The sequence below is a fragment of the Gekko japonicus genome, unplaced genomic scaffold (assembly GCF_001447785.1).
Source record: "Gekko japonicus isolate JY-2015 unplaced genomic scaffold, Gekko_japonicus_V1.1 scaffold2745, whole genome shotgun sequence".
Lineage (NCBI taxonomy): Eukaryota > Metazoa > Chordata > Lepidosauria > Squamata > Gekkonidae > Gekko > Gekko japonicus.
In genome coordinates this window covers 171231-190419 of record NW_015167139.1, presented here as the reverse complement: position 1 = coordinate 190419, position 19189 = coordinate 171231, and the positions used below count along the sequence as shown (strand labels likewise).

The 19189-nt window shown below is 49.4% G+C and overlaps 1 protein-coding gene and 2 non-coding genes across 3 annotated transcripts in view; 2 read left to right on the top strand and 1 right to left on the bottom strand.

The window, feature by feature from the left end:
- Positions 1-461: 461 nt before the first annotated feature.
- TRNAP-GGG lies at positions 462-533 on the top strand. The gene has a single exon. It is a non-coding gene; the product is annotated as a tRNA-Pro (tRNA).
- Positions 534-600: 67 nt separating this feature from the next.
- Positions 601-672, top strand: TRNAP-GGG. The gene has a single exon. It is a non-coding gene; the product is annotated as a tRNA-Pro (tRNA).
- A 5031-nt stretch (positions 673-5703) lies between these two features.
- Positions 5704-19189, bottom strand: part of BRI3 (brain protein I3) — a 26784-nt gene continuing 13298 nt past the window's right edge. The window contains exons 2-3 of the mRNA XM_015413069.1: positions 17838-17955; positions 5704-6071 (exon numbers count right to left, since the gene is read on the bottom strand). Of these exons, the coding sequence (XP_015268555.1) occupies positions 5939-6071; positions 17838-17955 (251 nt within the window). The 3' untranslated portion in view covers positions 5704-5938. The remainder of the gene's footprint in view (positions 6072-17837; positions 17956-19189) is intronic.

Genomic DNA, 19189 nt, shown 5'->3' with positions numbered 1-19189 from the left:
GTTCCCCAGGAGAAAATGGGTATTGTTTTGGAGGGTGGACCCTGTGGCATGGTACCCCACCAAGGTCCCTGTCCTCCCCAGGCTCCATCCCCAAATCTCCAGGCGTTTCCCAACCTGGATCTGTCAACCCTGCTCCCCCATCCCGCACCAGTGGCCAGACGGGACCTGGCAACCGTAAGCGATGGACTAGGACCCCGGGCAACCTGGGTTTGAATCCCTGCCTCAGCCCTGGAAGCTCACTGCGCGACCTTGGTCCCATCTCAAACTCTCAGCCTGCCCTACCTCACAGGGCTGTTGTGAGAAAATGGAGGAGAGGAGAACAACGTTCTGAGCTGCTTTGCAACTCAGCTGTGGGGAGAAAAACTGGGATATAAATAAATGTGCGAAAATAAATGCTAGAATGCAACCACCTGCGTAAAGGAGAAAAATCACCGTGAAGAATGCAATATTGTGTTAGGGGAGGGGGCATGGCTCAGTGGAAGAGCCTCTGCTTGGGATGCAGAAGGTCCCAGGTTCAATCCCCGGCATCTCCAGTTAAAAAGGACCAGGCAGGAGGTGATGGGAAAGACCTCAGCCTGAGACCCTGCAGAGCTGTAAAGAGGGGCTGTGGCTCAGTGGAAGAGCCTCTGCTTGGGATGCAGGAGGTCCCAGGTTCAATCCATGGCATCTCCAGTTAAACACAACCAGGCAGTAGGTGATGGGAAAGACCTCCGCCTGAGACCCTGGAGAGCTGTAAAGAGGGGCTGTGGCTCAGTGGAAGAGCCTCTGCTTGGCATGCAGAAAGCCCCAGGTTCAGTCCCCGGCATCTCCAGGTGAAAGGACTAGGAGGTAGATGATGTGGAAGACCACCACCTGAGACCCTGGGGAGTGGCTGCCAGAAGGTAACTCTGACCTTGGTGGAGCAAGGGTCTGATGCAGACTAAGGCAACTTCACAGGTGTTTATTGAATGCCCTTATATGGCTGCATCCCTCTGCCTGTGTTCATACTCCATAACTACAGAATGGCGCTTTGCAGTTCCGAAGGCTGCATACTGCTCTCTCTCTCTAGAAGCTGACCCTACAGAGAGACCCTGCCTACATCTCACGAATTGTGGGAAGGAAATCAGCAATGTTTCCTCTGGCATTGACCTTGGTTCTAACGCAAGATTAAAGACATGGCTGATTCTTATTCGAAGCTTGAAAAGTTCTCTGAAAAGATAATCATAATTAACAGCAGGCCTGGCAAGGACAGCAGAAGACCAGAAGGCCTGGCGTGATCTGGTCCATGGGGTCACGAAGAGTCGGACTCGACTGTGCGACTGAACAACAACAACAACTGGAAAGGAAGGAGAGATTGTCTGGAAGGTGTGCTGTTGTGGATTAACACAGTACAGGGTGAGAGGGGGGATTTTTAAATAAAGCTATTATGTCAAGTGAACATCCTTGACTTCGGCCTGAAAGTTCCTCAGATAAGCATTGCTGTATCTCCTTTCTTGGCTTGTAAGGTCACCCTGGCTCTATACAGTAGGGTTGCCATTCCCTCAGTGGGGCCAGGGGATCCCCTGATTCCCTCACCGGGAGTGACGTCATCATGTTTCCAATATCAGGGGTGACATTCTAGGTTTTGAGCAAAACTATGGTTTTGAGGCCCCAAAACCCAGAGTTTTGCCCAAAACCTGGAGAGTCACCCCATAATGTCGGAAATGCAACGACGTCACTCCCTTGTGACATCATCCCGCATGCCAGAAGAACTACAGGAAGGATCGGGAGTCCCCCCACCAACAGCCACGTAGACCTGGCAACCCTACTATACAGTCTTCTGTATACTGCATTTCTACAGCCAGGTTCAAGTCCAGCGGCACCTCAGAGACCAGCAAGATTTTGGGGAGTATGAACTTTTGACAGTCAAAGCTCCCTTCGTCAGATACACTTCTACAGTCACTGTGGGCAAGGAATATACTGCAGCTTGTGACAGAATCGGGAAAGGAGCGGGAGTGATAGTAAATTTGCAGAACAAGGAAACGGGACAGTGAACCGGCAGAATTTTCGTTCACTCTACTTAGTGCCAGTTTGCATTCAATTCCCGGGGAGAAACATTAGATCTTATTTAGACAAGCTTTTAGCCAGCATGAATCAAGAAATTACTTTAAAGGTAGCAACATTCGCTGTGAAGGCCATAAGATAGCGTCAATGATTTTTAGATGGAAATGCCTCATTTCATTTTATGCTTAAGGTTTTAAAAGGGGTGTTGGGCTGAATTGTATATCCTGTTTGTTTTAATGGCTTTGGTGGCTATTTATGGGTCTTTGACCGTATTAAACATTTGACTGACTGAGTCACTGCAGGCAAGACAGAGTTCTGAAAATCAGGATGTTTGGAAAACAGCAGTCTTCTCTGAACGTCTGAGCTGGAGATCATCCCTCCTGTGTAGACACAAGTGACCAAGAATCTTCAGGTTGTGGAAGAAATATTCCTCTGCATGAAGACGGTTTCAGAGGGGAAGCCGTGTCGGTCTGCAGTAGAACAGCTCGATTCGAGACCAGGAGAACTTCAGAGAACTGCACGATTTTCAAGGTACGGATTTTCAAGAGTCAAAGCTCCCTCTGTCAGTCTGATGAAGGGTTCTTCAACTCTCAAAAGCCCGGAAAACCTTGTTGGTCTCTAAGATGCCACTGGATTCGAACCTAACAGTCCTAGGCTTGAAGTATATTTCAGTCCTAAAGGGCACCTATGACTTGCAGCAACTGAGAAGCGAATTGCCAGCGAAATGGGTCACAAGCAAAATGAACCACGTGTCAAGATGTAAAAGGAGAATCTGTTCGGGGGGAGCTGTGGCTCAGTGGCATGCGGAAGGTCCCAGGTTCAGTCCCCGGCATCTCGTTAAAAGATCTGGCTGGAGGTGATGTGAAAGACCTCCGCCTGAGACCCTGGAGAGCGGCTGCCGGTCTGAGTAGACACTACTGACTCTGACGGATGAAGGGTCTGATTCAGTATAAGGCAGCTTCATTTGTTCAATCCCAGTGGTTGCTGAAGGCCTTCTGCTCATAACTAGAGTGCAATTCCTAGCTACAGCCAGCGAATTGGGGGTTTTTTTGGAGACAAGTGATCAAACGAACAGACGCTTACTCTTGGCCAAACATATCTGTACCCCTTCAGTAAAGGTTAACTGTGCCGTTGAGTCACAATCGACTCAATGGAGTTGTCAAAACAAGAGAGGACCAGAGGCGGTTTGCCATTGCCTGCCTCTGCACAGCAACCCCTCAGGTTCCTTGGCGGTCTCCCACCCAAGTACTTACCCTGCTTAGCTTCTGAGCTGTGAAAAGATGAGGCCAGTCTGGATTGCTTCAAGACATATTGAATACCCCTTTAATACGTACCTGTATTTTGAAATACACTGAAATAAGTGTTGCGTTCCTCCTTGAAAGCACAAAGACTTCACCACCTAGTGAGTGGAAAAGCATTCTTGGCCTCTTCCTGTTTTGTTTTTTCCCCAACGGGACACACAGCAGTTTTGTTAAGGATTTGCAGTACAACTGTATGGGCACACCGTGTAAACTGTCCTTTGATTTTCAGTGGATCTACAGAGTTGACACAGGGTGTTCCATCTTGCCCCTTTTGAAGTTTCTTTGCATTTATGGGAAGCTCTTTGGAAGAGGTGATCTCCGCTTCAGGACCACTTCGTATGTTTATGAGCCCTATTTGCTATAATGTTTGAATATGCTTGGTTTTGCCCTGGGTGCAGGCGAACTTAAGAAAAGCCCTGCTGGATCAGACCAGTGAGGGTCCATCTAGTCCAGCATCCTGTCTCACACAGTAGCCAACCAGTTCCTCTGGAGGGCCAACAACAGGGCATGGAGGCCAAGGCCTTCCCCTGATGCTGCCTCCTGGCTCTGGGACTCAGATATTTAGTGCCTCTGAATGTGGAGGTTCCCCTCAGTCACCATGGCTAGTAGGGGTGTGCATGGGAAAAGAAATTGGTATCTTAGGTTCGGGTAAGCCAAACCCGGAAAATTTCGGTAAATGCCGATATTCCCAAATCCCAGTATCACTATTATACTGGGATTTGGGAAATATTTGGCATTGCTGAAAATTAGTTGTAGATTTTCTGGGTTGCACGGCTGTGGTCTTGGCATTGTAGTGCCTGACGTTTTGCCCGCAGCTGTGAATGGCATCCTCAGAGGTATAACACAGAAAGATGGAGGACTCTCTGTTATCTTTAAATGCCTCCCCTTCGCTTCCCCAGCTGGCTTGCCGAATGCACACTCCTAATGGCTAGTAGCCTTTGAGAGACTCATCCTCCATGTATCTATCTAATCCTTATTTAAAGCTATTGATTCCCATGGCCTTCACTAAATCCTCTGGCAGCAAATTTCGATTCAAATCACTCTCTGTGTAAAGAAGTGTTTCCTTTTGTATGTCCTGAACGTACTGTCCATGAGCTTCATTGGATGCGCTCGAGTTCTAGTATTTTGCACACTCCGCTTTTTTGGGAGAGGAGAATTTTAAGGTTTGGTGGCTGGCTAAAATATAGGGGAACGGCCCTGAATGTTTTCGTCGGCCCACAGACTAGGGTTGCCAGTTCTGGGTGGGGAAATATCTGGAGATTTTGGGTGTGGGGTCGGGGCTGGCTGGGTTTGGGGAGGGACCTCAGAAGGGTAGAAAGTCTTTAGGGCAACGAAAACAGCTGCATAGAGCAGAGACCCCTGACTCTAGGATAAAGTGGGGAATATGCTCACACCCTTGCTCTTTAGGCATGGAAATGTTTGCTCCTTGGGGCTCCTACAACACGGAAAAACCCAGGGGTCATTTCCTGTGGGAGCTAATTTTACTATGTCAAAAAGACAAAGGATGTTGTACAGCAATCCTCCAACAAAACCTCATATTTTATTAAGCATTTGAAATGCCTCCTGATTCTTATTTCATTCACCCTCACAGCAGCCATCTGTAGTTCCCATTTTTAAAGATGAGGAATTACGGCTAGAAAATAAACGAGTTGGTCAAGGAGTATCCAGTGAGTTAGGGATCTCAGCATGTTATTCCCAGCACCAATAATCACTGCACTGGCACAAACCTTGTGATGCAGTGATCTTTTTATGGAAAAATGAAATCATGAGGTCACAATCAAAAAGACTTTTAACTTACACCAGTGGTTCTCAAAGCTGTGCGACAGGACCCAAAAGTGACTCACAATTCTCTCATTTTGATAGGGAAAAGGTGGAACAGGGTAGGCAGGGGGAAATTATTTATACTATAAATTAGGGTTGCCAGCTCTGGTTTGAGAAAACCTGGAGATTTGGGGGATGGAGCCTGGGGAGGGTGGGGTTTGAGGAGGGGAGGGACCTCAGAAGGGTAGAATGCCGTAGAATTAGGGTTCCCAGCTCCAAGCTGGGGAATATCTGGAGATTTTAGGGGTGGAGTCCAGGGAGGGGAGGGTTTGGGGGAGGACAGAAACCTCAGCAGGGTAGAATGCCATAAAGGCTACCTTTCAAAGCAGCCATTTTCTCCAGGGGAACTGATCTTGGTCATCTGGAGATCAACTCAGTTCTCCAGGTGCCACCTGGACCCCTGGAGGTTGGGAACCCTGCCATATACTCACAGTTCAATAGCCCTCCCCCCCCCCCGGGGAGGAGAGTAACACAGCCATAGCATTGCCAAGACAGAATATTTTCCCTCAAGGAGTGTCTGGTTATTGTGAAGATGCAAAAAAGAGACATTTTTATTTAAATTTTCTGAAAAGGTGCATTTAAACAAGAAGCCAGGCAGGGTTTGCGTCCCGCGTTCGACATGCCCCTGGAAACAGTTTTGCATGCAAGAGATTTCACTTCATAACACTTATACAAAATCAGCTCTGAAGCATCAACGTGATTGTACATGACATTTACATTGGGGGGGGGAAGGTTCTACAATACAGGTACGGCTCCCGAAAAGCCTCTGTGCGTTCGTGTTATCGGTGGATCCCTTAACCAAACGTCGCCCCGCAGTTGGGACATCTCCGTTGCCTCAATGCAAGGCAGAAAAGAATTCCGATAGGGAAAAAGACGATAGCGCAAAGGACACCAAGACAGGTGAAAGTGTCTTCCAGGACTCCAACTCTGTAAGAAAAGAGAGAGGGAAAAGTTATGAAATCACTACAACCAGGATGAACCACTACAACCTTAAGGATGAAGAAGAACAGGAAGAGATTGGATTTATGCCCCCCCTTCACTACCCGAAAGAGTCTCAGAGCAGCTTCAATCTCCTTTCCCTTCCCCTCCCGACAGCAGACACCTTGTGAGGCAGGTGGGGCTGAGAGAGCTCTTTCGAGGACTGCTCTTGAGAGAACAGCTCCGAGAGAACTTGTGACTGACCCAAGGTCATTCCAGCAGCTGCATGTGGGGGAGTGGGGAATCAAACCCGGTTCTCTCACATTAGAATCCGTGCTCTTAACCACTACACCAACCTGGCTCTCATTAGGCATTAAATAATCATAAATAAAAAAACAACAACAGGTATGGGAGCCCTCAAATACCACCTCTCCATCAACCCACTGCAGCTCCCTTCCTCTCCTCCTCCATAACAGGAAACAGAATGTACCCATAACACCATGTACCTCACTTGCCATGTACTTCACTTGCCACCAGATCCTAGCAACACCATCATTTGCTTTCATATAGATCCTAGCAACACCATTAGTGGACCCAACAACATCAGCCATACTATCTCAGGTTCCTACTCCTGCTCATCGTCTAACGTGATTTATGCCGTGTCAATAGTGCCCGTTCACCCTCTACATTGGACAAACAGGCCAGTCCTTTCGACAAAGAATTAACAGACATAAGTCTGGCATCAGAAACCACAACATTGAAAAACCAGTGGGGGAACATTTTAATCTTCCGGGGACACTCAGTTGCTGACCTAAGAGTAGCAGTTGTCTTACAAAGGAATTTCAAAGGGAGACTGGAAAGAGAGACTGCTGAATTGCAACTGATAACTTAAGCTCAAGACTGAATCGAGACCTAGGTTTTCTGTCTCATTACCAAGGCTAATTTCTCCACACCTGCTACCCTTCTGCATATAACACCTAATCCAATCATGCCTGCCATTGTCATTCACTGGCAATTGTCATTCGCCTGCTATTGTAATCTGGCATCTGAAATCATTCCACTGTCCAAGATATAAGGACAGATGGACTCCCATTCTAGCTGTAACTGAAGAAGTGAGCAGTGACTCACGCAAGCTCATACCCTGCCACAGATTTTGTTAGTCTTTAAGGTGCTCCTGGACTCTTGCTCTTTTCGATTACCACCTGGTCACCTAGGGACCCCACCGCATATCCAACTATGTCACCCCATCGCCAGCCTTGCCCATTCGTGTGCTGGGCAGAAGTGCCTCAGGCAATGGAGTGATATGGACACAGGAAGGCTGACCTTGACATGCCTTGATTTCAAATGTCGTCCCCCCCCAAAAAAAACCCCAAACATCTCTCCCCCCACCATTACATTTTATTTCAAACACATCTTTAAAGAAGGTGTCCAAGCAGTCAGAATGCCTGTGTGCACACTCGCCCTGTTCTAGCTGAGAATCGACAAGATTTCTCTCTGTGACCGGTTGCAAGAAAGGAGTTTGTTCTTCCGTAGCTGACAGTGGGGAGCCCAGTGTGAAACTGGGAGCTATGGAGCGAGGAACCGGTATATCAAAATCACGCTTTAAAATGCCGTTTGCGGAAGTCAGGAAGGGAGCCGAGGCACAGCCTGGCTAAGACTTGTGGTTGGGGTTACTGGCTCCGGGTTGGGAAACTCCTGGAGATTTGGGAGGCGGAGCCTGAGGGCGGCAGGGCTTGGGGAGGGGAGGGGCCTCAGCAGGGCAGAATGCCACGGAGACCAACTTCCCAAGTGGCCATTTTCTCCAGGGGAACGGACCGCCGCCGGCTGGAGACCAGGCGTTAATTCCGAGAGATCTTCAGCCACCCCCTAGAGGTTGAGAGATCACGGGACAGGCTGAACTTGTAAGGAAAAACAGCTGTGATATAATAATGAAACACACACAGAGAAAGTACTAAGATGCTAATAATGAAACCTTGTTAGGGAAAAATATATCTTCTTTAATTTTCTTTGAAGTAAATTGGTCTCAAGTTTTTCTTAAATTGGTCTCAAGTTTTTCTCGACGGTACAGCACTCCACAGACCGTTTCACTCAAGGCTTCATCAGATGAGACCTGACACCTTCCTTTCTAACTTACATCGTTTTGTTATGTGAAAAACAGCTACGTGCTGCCCTCTAAAATTTAAGAAAAACTCGAGACAAATCACTTCAAAGAAAATTAAAGAAGACATATTTTCCCCTAACAAGGTTCCATTATTATATCACGGTTCTTTCTCCTTACAAGTTAACCACCTAGAGGTTGGCAACCCTACCTGTGGAATGAGATTTCCTCCGTTCAAATCTCATCTGGTTATCCTAAGCGAGCCTTTCCCTCCCACCACCACCTTTCTTCTCACACCAGACCCAAAATGGCTACCATCGTTCTCTTCCCTGCTTCAAGGTCCCTCTGAGATAGTTCAGCCTGAGCGTGTGACTGGCCTGAGATCACCCGGTGAGCTCCTCGTGGCCAAGGACAGACTGAATTACTGTATACGTCCTTCTCTTTAAACTTTTTTAATGTTGATATGTTTGAACTTCGCAGCCCTGGGGACCCTATCTGGGTGGAAAGGAAGCATAGAAGTCTTCTAAATAAATATATATATATTTTTAACAAGGGTATCCCAGCTCCTGTTAGTGCTCTAACCATTATGCCATACTCCCCATCTGCTGTAAGGATGACAAGAAGACCGTGGACAACACGCACCTCAGATATTAAGTGCCAAGGATTGTTTGGGTAGCAGCATAAATAGTCTGATCTCGGAAGCGAAGCAGGGCCAGACCAGGTTAGTATTTGTTTTGGGTTTTTTTTTAATGCTTTATTATCATTTTCTATTCAAAACAGAAATAAAACCATTGCATAAAGTGGTAAAGGTATTCAGAGTCAACATCAAAATGACCAAGAGTCAAGACACATTTAACGGCATGTAGGGAACTGAAAGGAGTTTCAAAAATACAAAAGGTCTTGATAACCTGGTTAGTATTTGGATGGGAGACCACCAGGCAAGTCTAGGGTTGCTAAGCAGAGGCAGGCAGAGGGGCTAGCCACCTCTGAAGATCTGTTGCCCCGACCTGGATGGCCCAGGCTAGCCTGATCTCATTGGCACCTGGAAGCCAAGCAGGGCCGGCCCTGGTTAGTGTTTGGATGGGAGACCCACAGGGAAGTCTAGGGTTCCTACGCAGAGGCAGGCAGAGGGGCAAACCACCTCTGAAGATCTGTTGCCCCGACCCGGACGGCCCAGGCTAGCTCATTCTTGGAAGCGAAGCAGGGCCAGCCCTGGTTAGTGCTTGGATGGGAGACCACCAAGGAAATCCAGGGTCGCTATGCAGGGACAGGCACTGGCAGACCACCACTGCTCATCTTTTGACTTGAAACCACTTGAAGGGCCACCCTCATTTGATTGCAGTATCCGTCATGACAAAAGGTAGAGCTATGAAACCTGGCAGGGATCTCACCTTGGGCAAGTCACTGGCTCTCTGCCTCACCCTTTTATTTCTGCAACGCAACCCAGTCATTCGAAATTGAGACTTGGGAGTTCCTTTCCCACAATCTGAGCAAGAAGTGTGTTCTAGAGGTCAGCACTTTCGGATCAAGCTTCAAGCCCACAGTAAGGACGGAGGACTATTTAAAATCGAGGGCCCTTTGCACACACAAAAGACTGCCCATATAGAAGAGTGTGCCTCCAAGTTGGAACTGATTTCAAGGAGCGTCAAGCTACGGAGAGGGAAGGAAGCCCAGCTCACTGCAGGCGATCCCCTTGCAGGCAGAGACAAGACAACCGAGGCTTACTGCTGATTAAAGCATCCGAAGAGATGGAAACCATCTAGCGGCAGATTATATAATGTGTGCACAAAGCCATTAGTATGATTAAGGAAGTGGGATTCTCCTCTCCAGAGGGAAGGTGGCTTTAGTTCTTCAGGCTTCTTGCCCAGGAATGCTGAGGATGAAGGAGGGGGGGGGGGGGAGAGAGAGAGAGAGAGAGAGAGAGAGAGAGAGAGAGAGAGAGAGAGAGAGAGAGTGCGCATGTCAGTTTAATTCCACTCCCATCGCTCTCAGCGGGAGAAACAAGACCTGAGCAATTTTGCTTCAAGCAACTGGATTTTTTTCCCCTGTTTGAACAAGAGATATTTCATTTCCCAGATCAGACTACCCAAAAACCACCCCTTTGGAGAGTTGGTAACATTCTCCGCTCTGAGTCACTAGTTTCTTCCCAAGTTTATTTAAGAGAAGAGCAGTGTTTGTTTAACAGAGGGAGCGTTCTTGGCAACTGCCTGTCTGGGAGTGGGGGTTGAAAGCCAAAAAAAGGAAGGGAACTGGAATAACCCCAAGGCAGACTTTAAAAAGTGCATCAGCAGGCCGATTCCCAAGCGATAGAGGCAGAAAGAGAAAGCCTGTTGCAGGAAGTTAAGCAAAACCAACAAGGAGAGTGAGAAAGACCTGGAGAAGATCAGTTGGATGAGAATTTTTTCCACCGTAGACGAGACCTGCTGGTTCCCCCACATCCCGCTAAACCTAAAGAGTCTGCGATCAGGAAATCGGACAGACAGGGTCGCTAACTCCCCACTGTGGGATCGGGGGATCCCCTGATTCGGCAGGCGGGGGAAGCCCCGCCCCCAACAGCCACCACCCGGTGCAACGTCCCCAGCGTGATGACATCACACGGAAGTGATGTCGTCGCTCTGGTATTCTGGGCAAAATTCTATGGTAACTATAGAGTTTTGCCCAAAATAAAAGAGTGTCGCAGCGCAACATCCCCAGCGTGATGACATTACTTACACGTGATGATGTCATCACGCCAGGGACGTCCGTGCGGCAATGTCACCTCGTTCCCCCACACTCCCTGAGAGCTCCTTCCCACCCCCGTCAGCGAGTGAAGAGGACCGGGCAGCTCTAGGTTGCCATCTCTAGGTGGGGAAATACCTGGAGAATTGGAGGGAGGAGAGCAGGGTTTGGGGAGGGGAGGGACCTCAACAGGATACACCCTCCAAAGCGGCCATTTCCCCCCAGGGGAACTGATCTCTGACATACAGAGATCAATTGTAATAACTGGAGGTCTCCAGGTGCCACCTGGAGTTTGGCAACCCTAATTACAGACTACCTGTTCTGTGAATGTGCCCGTGTTCAAACCTTGCCTTTGCCACCCCACATGCTTCAAAAGGGTGGGAAAAGTCTATAACAGGCACGCTCTCAGCAAAATGGAAGCCATTTTGCCCATGGGAACAGCTAGCAGGTTCTGTCACTTGCTTAACCCCAGATTAGGGCTAATTTCACGCATGTTGGATAATGCACTTTCAGTAGGCTTTAGCAATCCTTTGCAGCTGGATTCTCCTGTGTGGAACAGGAAAATCTGCTTGCAAACAATTGCTAAAAGTGCACTGAAAGTGAATTACCCAAGATGTGGGAAATTAGCCTGTGTATACCCTCATACTGGAAAACACACAGATGCCATAAGGTTTTTTTGAACACAGGGGAAAAACAAGATGCGGTATAGTTACAGAACTCTCGGTGCCCTTTTGACAAATAAAGGCAGAACCAGCACAGTTTCAGGTAGCAAAACACACAAACACATGAATCTGCTTTATACTGAATCAGACCCTGAATCAGACCCAGGTCAATATTGCCCACTCAGACTGGCAGCAGCTCTCCAGGGTCTCAGGTGGAGGTCTTTCCCATCACCTCCTGCTTGGTCCTTTTAACTGAAGATGCAAGGGACTGAACTGGGACCTTCTGCATGCCAAGCAGATGCTCTACCACTGATCCACGGCTTATTAGCTATGCACCCTGGCAAACTGCTTCCCAAAACCCGGCACCACTAACTTTCTTCTAGAAAAGAGTGAACGCAGACCTTCGGGAAGTTTAAAAATAGGCAGAAAAATCCACACATCTATATCCAATACTTGCCACAGGAATCTAGAAAATGTATACCCCCCCCCCCTCCTGCTTATGGATTTTAACCCAAAAATTCAACTGGTGTCGCTGGGGCTCAAGCTGGCATCTACCTGATCTCACTCTACTTCAGGATACCACGGATTCTCTCCACTACCACCGCCCATGTCATGTTGGAAACTGTAACTCTGTGAGAGAACGAGTTAAGAGGATATTCTATCTCTTGTCTGTCTCTCCCTTTCTCTCGTACGCTGGCTGCCACCCTCTCATCGGTTAGATGTTGAGCTCTTTGGCCCTTGACTGCGTTCTGTGTTTTATCTTATATGGGACCTTCTGTCTCTTACATGGGCTGGGAGCTGTAGTGAGAGAACCGTTTTGGAGTTAATCCATTCACAATCCATTCAATGCACCTACACGAATGTGTCATCTACGCTGCGCTCCTATTTTTGTAAGTAAAATTTCTCTCTCTCATTACCATTGGAGTCAGATCATCTTTGTAACCGGTTTGAACAGCATTTCCCCCTTAACCGGGAAACATGGAGAATCAGGGATAATGTGAAAAGGCTCGTGTGCTTGCCTTTTTTGTTTACATTTAACCCAATGTCTCAAGAGTGGATGAAGACATGGACAACAGCTCTTTAACCCGCTCCTTCCTGATGCAAACCGCAGGGAAGACCTCCTACGACACAGCTTTAGCGGCTACACGACCAAGAACAGAGAATTTCCTTCACCAAGGTCAGACTTTCTGGCTGTGTAAAGCCGGTAACCTTTAAAGGCTTTCCTGATCTGGGACCCACCTATCTGAAGGACTGTCTACTTCCGTACGTCTCTGTGCTCCAACGACGGTCATCAGGCAACCATTCGTTGGCCATCTCACCACTGAGGATAGCCGATCTGACACTGACTGACTACAGCCTGGGTCTTTTCTGTTGTGGCTTTGTCTCTCGGGAAGGGGCTCTCTGACAAGGTATTGGGGGGCCCTCCTTGGGGAACTTGAGGGGGCGCTGCAAGGCCTGCCCTGTTTCCCAGGGCTTCTGAGTGGGAGGGGGAGAGATTTGGGGTTTCCTATTCTGCCCTGACCCGGATGGCCCAGGCAAACGCAGTCTAAAGAGATCTCAGAATCTAGCCAGGTCAGCCCTGGTTAGTATTTGGATGGGAGACCCCCCAAGGAAGTCAAGGGCTGCTACACAGAGGCAGGCAGTGTCAAACCACGCAGAAGGAGAGAAATGGCAAACCACCTCTGTTGGTCTCTTGCCCTGACCCGGATGGCCCCGGCTTGCCCATTCTTACCTGATCTCGGAAGCTAAACAGTGTCACCCCTGGTAAGTACGTGGATGAGAGACCACTAAGGAAGCCCAGGGTTGCTACGCAGAGGCCGGCCATGGCAAACCACCTCTGTCCATCTCTGCACTGACCTGGACGGCCCAGGCTAGCCCAACCCCATCAGACCTCAGAAGCTAAGCAGGGTCGACCCTGGGTAGTAACTGGATGGGAGGCCATCAAAGAAGCCCAGGGTTGCTATGCAGAGGCAGGCAATGGCAAAACCACCTCTGAACGTCTCTTGCCTGGTGGATTTGTAGCCCAACAAGTGCCTTGGCCGGTTGTCAAGTAGATACAGTTGGCATCGCTGCTCGTCGGCCACTGGTACATTTCTACCACCTAATTATAGGCCGCGTCTACCTACATAGTCACGGTCCTTTCTTAGCTCAATGCTTACGCGTCGGCTAAACAATTTATACTTCTGAAAGTTGCCAAGAACCGATATGTCATTTTCTTTATTGCCATGAGCACTTGGAGTAACTACTAGGAGAAGCGGGGGAGGGGCGGCAATACCCCCCCATTTAAAGACCTGCTAATCTTAGCTATAAAATAGACGTTGGCCTGAGGAAACCTAATCAGCTTTCCTGTGGTTTACAGTCAAACCATGCCCAGATGGCCTAAAAATAGAGAAGGCTTTATTTATACCACAAGCCAGGGTTCGTATTTGAACCGCAGCTGCTGGGAGAGCGACTCAGACTTAAACGCTCATCTGTGTCTTTCAGCAAAGGTGAACGCGAGGACTGGCCGCGTTCTAGCGCGTGCCGAGAGAGTTACCTCGGACCAGAAGAAAAGCCTCACGCACGGGCATATATCACAGCACAATAGTTTTTAACCTGGAGATCTACAACAGGGGTCTCCAACATGGAGCCCATGGGCACCCTGGCACCTGTCCACATTTTGTGGCTAGCTCCACTTCCTGGCTGTGACCACAAAAGCTGTGTCAGAATTCTGAAGGTGCCCGCTGGCTCAAAAAGGTTTGGGACCCCTGCTTTACAAAGCCAGGGTGGGGTAGAATATTCAGTAGGGTTCCCAGCCCCAGGTGGGAGCAGGGGGTCCCTTGATTTGGGCTCCAGCCCACCACCTGCCATCTGGCCTGCAGGGGGGAGCCCCGCCCCCAACAGCCACGGCCAGGCACGACGTCCCTGGTGTGATGATGTCACACGGAAGAGACATCATCGTGCCAGGGACGTCGCACGGCAACACTCTGGTATTTTGGGCAAAACTCTATGGTAACCATAGAGTTCTGCCCAAAATACCAGATGACCACGTCACTTCCGCATGATGTCATCACCCCTCTCCATTCCCAGAAAGCTCCCTGCCACCCACCCCCACTGGCAGAAGGAAAGGACCTGGCAACTGTAATAGCCAACTAGGACAAGAAACCTGGGTTCAAACTGCCACTCATCCATGAAGCTAGGGTTGCCAGCCTCCAGGCGGGGCCTGGAGATCTCACGCTTTTACAACTGATCTCCACCTGACAGAGATCAGCTCCTCTGGAGAACATGGCTGCCCCAAAGGGTGGACTGTATGGCACAGTACCTTGCTGAGGCCCCTCCCCTCCCCAAACCCCGCCCTCTCCCAGATCCACCCTCAAAGTCTCCAGGTATTTTCCAAACCAGACCTGGCAACCCTAAGTTCATACTGGACCGGTCACCCTCTCTCAGGATAACCTCACAGGGTTACCGTAGGGAATTGTGAGCAACACCCAGATCTCCTTGAAAAGAAGAAGAGGATACCAGTAGGACAACTGGAAGCTCAGGGAGGGGGGGGGAGTCATAAACCCTTCAAAACACCATAGCCATCCCCCCCAGTTTTGAACTCCCCTACAACTATCTCTTGAAGCGAGAAACTCAACTTTGGTCATGTCCAACTTCTACAAAAACTTTGCAACTCGCAAAGTGTTTCTTGGGGCTCCTGTCGACCCAGCCCTGAAAGATCCGATAAACCAACCACGGCCCAGTTGGAAGCAGAGATTCGAATCAGCCTCTTCCCACTTTGAGCGGCCGATGTACTGCCTTCAATAAAAGGAACGGAAGCCTGAAGGGGGAGCGAAACTACCAGCCTGCGTGCTTGCCAGACCTCTTGAACCTTCAGCAGCTGCCACTGAGAGCCAATTTGGTGTAAAGGCTAGGCGCGCAGACTCTAATCTGGGAGAACTGGGTTCGATTCCCCACTCCTCCACATGCGGCTGCTGGTGTGACCTTGGGTCAGTCACAAGTTCTCTTGGAGGTATTCTCTTAAGAGCAGTTCTCTAAAGAGCTCTCTCAGTCCCACCTACCTCACAGGGTGTCTTGTTGTGGGGAGAGGAAGGAAAAGACCGTAAGCCACTCTGAGACTCCTTCAGATAGTGAAGGGCGGGGTATAAACCCAATCTCTTCTTCTACTGCTGATACTGCATCCATTGAAAACTCTTTTACTGGAAATGAGGGCCGTCAATAACAAGTCCTGCCTTACAAAGTCCCCGCCCACTTTCTGAACAGCTCAGCTGGCACCATGGCACCTGGGGGCACCACGTTGGGGAGCCCTGTATTAATCAGCGTTTTGTCTCTGCCATGCAAGAGAAAGGAAAAAGGACCCAAGGAAAAGAAAATTATGAATCGTTTCTGGAAGATATAGGAACATATATTTCTAGTGATTAATTTTACCTGTAGGCCAGTTCCAGAGCAGAGGCCCATCCGTGGCTATCAGCCACAAGGGATAGATAGGAACTCTCAGGCTGGGGCAGGTGATGCTCTGTATTCTTGCCTGGGGGGGGCAGTGGGAGGGCTTCTAGTGTCCTGGCCCCACAATCATCCTGATGGAAGCGTGTATTTCTGGCCACTGTGTGACAGAGTGTTGGACTGGATGGTCCATTGGCCTGACCCAACACTGGCTTGTCTTATGTTCTTAATATGGAGCAGAGGTCCATCGGTGGCTATGAGCCACAAGGGATAGATAGGAACTCTCAGTCTGGGGCAAGTGATGCTCTGTAATCTTGGTGCTTGGGGGTGGGGCAACAGTGGGAGGGCTTCTAGTGTCCTGGCCCCACTGCTGGACCGCCTGAGGGCACCTGGTATTTCTGGCCACTGTGTGACAGAGTGTTAGACCGATGTCACACAAGAACTGTGCCGCGGTCGCGCCTCCCTTTGCCCTGCTTCTATTGGTCAATTTCCCACTCGAAGCCGCGCGGCTGCATTTTGACCTCTTTTCCCCGCTGTTTCGTGATCCTCAAAAAACAGGATCATGAAACCACGGGGAAAATCAGGCGAAACCGCAGGGCAAAATGCAGCCGCGCAGCTTCGAGTGGGAAATTGACCAATAGGAGCGGGGCAAAGGAAGGCGCGACTGTGGCGTAGCACTTGTGTGAAATCGGTCAGGCCAATGGCCCATCCAACATTGGCTTCTCTTATGTTATTGTGTTCATTATACGACAAAATACTAAAACATAATCTGTTTTACCAAACAGATCAAAGTATAACCAGACTCCAGATTAGGTACTCATTTTTCAATCTTCCTTAGGCTTGTGCAGAAGTTTTTGGCTAGAAAAATGGCTAAGGGAGACAAGGCAAATTCTACTGCGAGTCCAAAATCTGAATCAGATCTACGGCAGAGGGGAAAAGGAGCCGTAGCATTTAAGTCAAGACAGCTGGTTGGAACCTTCAAAGAGGCAAAATTAACACCTGCAATTGTACGAAGCTCGGCTCCCACAGGTCAGGACACAAAGGAAGTCTGCTCGACGGCACTAACAAGCATGCCAGTTCAGCCAGCAGTTTCTCGGAAGGAGCAGTTCACCCTGCCCTAAGCGAAAGGACTGACAACAGTGTGATGCGAGACACCAGACAGGTTTCGGAGGCTAGTCCAGACTTGAAAGAGAAGAGTAAAATCTCGAATTAAGAGACAAATGCGGCATTGTTCGTGTCCTGCGGCGAAAACATATAAAAACTATCAAATGAGCTGTCTGAAACCGCCATCTCAACCAGCGTTTCTGGCTAGCTCAGCCATTTGAGATGAGACTATCTACTCCAGAGAACGGATTCATGTTGGCACTGTACAGACAACCATTCTATCAGTAGAAAAAGAGCAAGAGTCCAGCAGCCCCTTAAAGACTAACAAAAATTGGGGCCATGCAGGAGCTTTCATGAATCACTGCTCACTTCTTCACTTCCTATCCTGCCACAAATTTTGTTAGTCTTTTAAGATGCTACTGGACTTTTGCTCTTTTCTATGGCTACAGAGACTAACATGGCTACCCATCTTGATCTATCAACATTCTATCACTTAAAAAAAAAAACACAAATCCTGCCCTTCCTCCAAAGAAGGGCAACACAACAGGGCTCTCTCACAATAATCCTGCAAGGTAGGTCAGCCAAGAGAAATTGGCTGGCACAGGGGACACGCCCAGGGAAATGCTGATCACCACTTTGGGGTCAGGAAGCAATTTTTCTTCAGGCCAGTTTGGCCGGGGATCCTGGAGATTTTTTGTCATCTTCCAGGCATGGAACAGGGGTCACTGGGGGTGGGGGAAAGAAAGAAAGAAAGAAAGAAAGAAACCATACCTGCATGCAGGGCAGCCGCCAACAACCACAACAGAGGTAGTGGTTGGAGGTTGTTGGATTATCGTGTAGGTGGTGTTGGGGTAGTTATGTGGAGACGCACCCGGAGGAACGGTGTATGCTGGAAAACAAGCACAGAGTGCACGTGAAGTTACTTTCAAATACGACCTCCACAGTCAGCTACATTAACAAGAGCGAGCGGGGTGATGCAAAACGCTCATTCCTTCACCTACCTTTCAAACGGTCACTCAGTGGGGACTCATGACCACCCCATCCCCTTTAATTCACATCGTTCTCACACAGTGGCCACGTGATGTCCAGTGGCAGCCAACTTATGGCGACTCCGCAAGGTTTTCAAAGCAAGAGTCTTAACGGAGGCAGGTTTGGCCGTTGCCTGCCTCTGCGTAGCAACCCCGGCCTTCCGTGGTGCCCCCCCATCCAAGCCCTAACTGTGACCGACCCTGCTTGACTGCCAAGCTTTGCAGAGATCGAGCCATTTGGACTGCTGGCAGTTGCCAAGGGACCCAAAATGCTGGGAACCACCACCCGAAAACACCCATAACGGCCCTTCCACAAACACGCAGAGCAGTCACCCAACCTTTGAAGGTGTACGATAACCAGGAACGTAATATAGCGACATACGGCTTTGGCAGAAGCAACGTAGCATGCTTCAGCACCGTCCTAGAGTGGCTGCATGCCCTGCCGCCCACCCGAACTTCCACTTGAGGCCAGAGGCCCCAGGCGGCATAGCCACAAGAGCGACATACAGTGGTGGGATAAGCTGGTGTTCCCACAGATTAGTCCTCGTCGTCTGGCATTAAATCCTAGCATCCCAGAGAAGAGGCAAGTTAGGCAAGTCTCCAAAGTTTTGGTCTTTGCTCTCATCGGGTAAATGAAGCGTGGTTCATCTCGTACAGCACCCTGTCTCGAGACGTAAGGCGGCCACACCCTCAGTCCGGCCAGGGGATGCCTCGATCTTCAGGGCTCCAGTATACCATTGGCCAGCTGGCCAAGCCCCACCCCCCAAAGAGGCCCACCGTGCGTTGATGCGGGTGGTGTGATGACATCACACGGAAGTGACATCATCACACCGGGGGACATTGCGCGTCGACGCTCTAGCATTTTGGCAAAAAACTCTACGGTAACCATAGGGTTTCGGCCAAAATGCTGGCGCGTCGACACGTGATGTGGGGCCTGGGGATCCCCCACTTTTACAACTGATCCCCGGCTGACCGAGATCGCCTCAGCTCCCCTGGAGAAAATGGCTGCTTTGAAGGGTGGACTCTGTGACATTGTTCCCTGCTGAGGCCCCGCCCCTCCCCAAACCCCACCCGCTCCTGGCTCCACCCCCACCC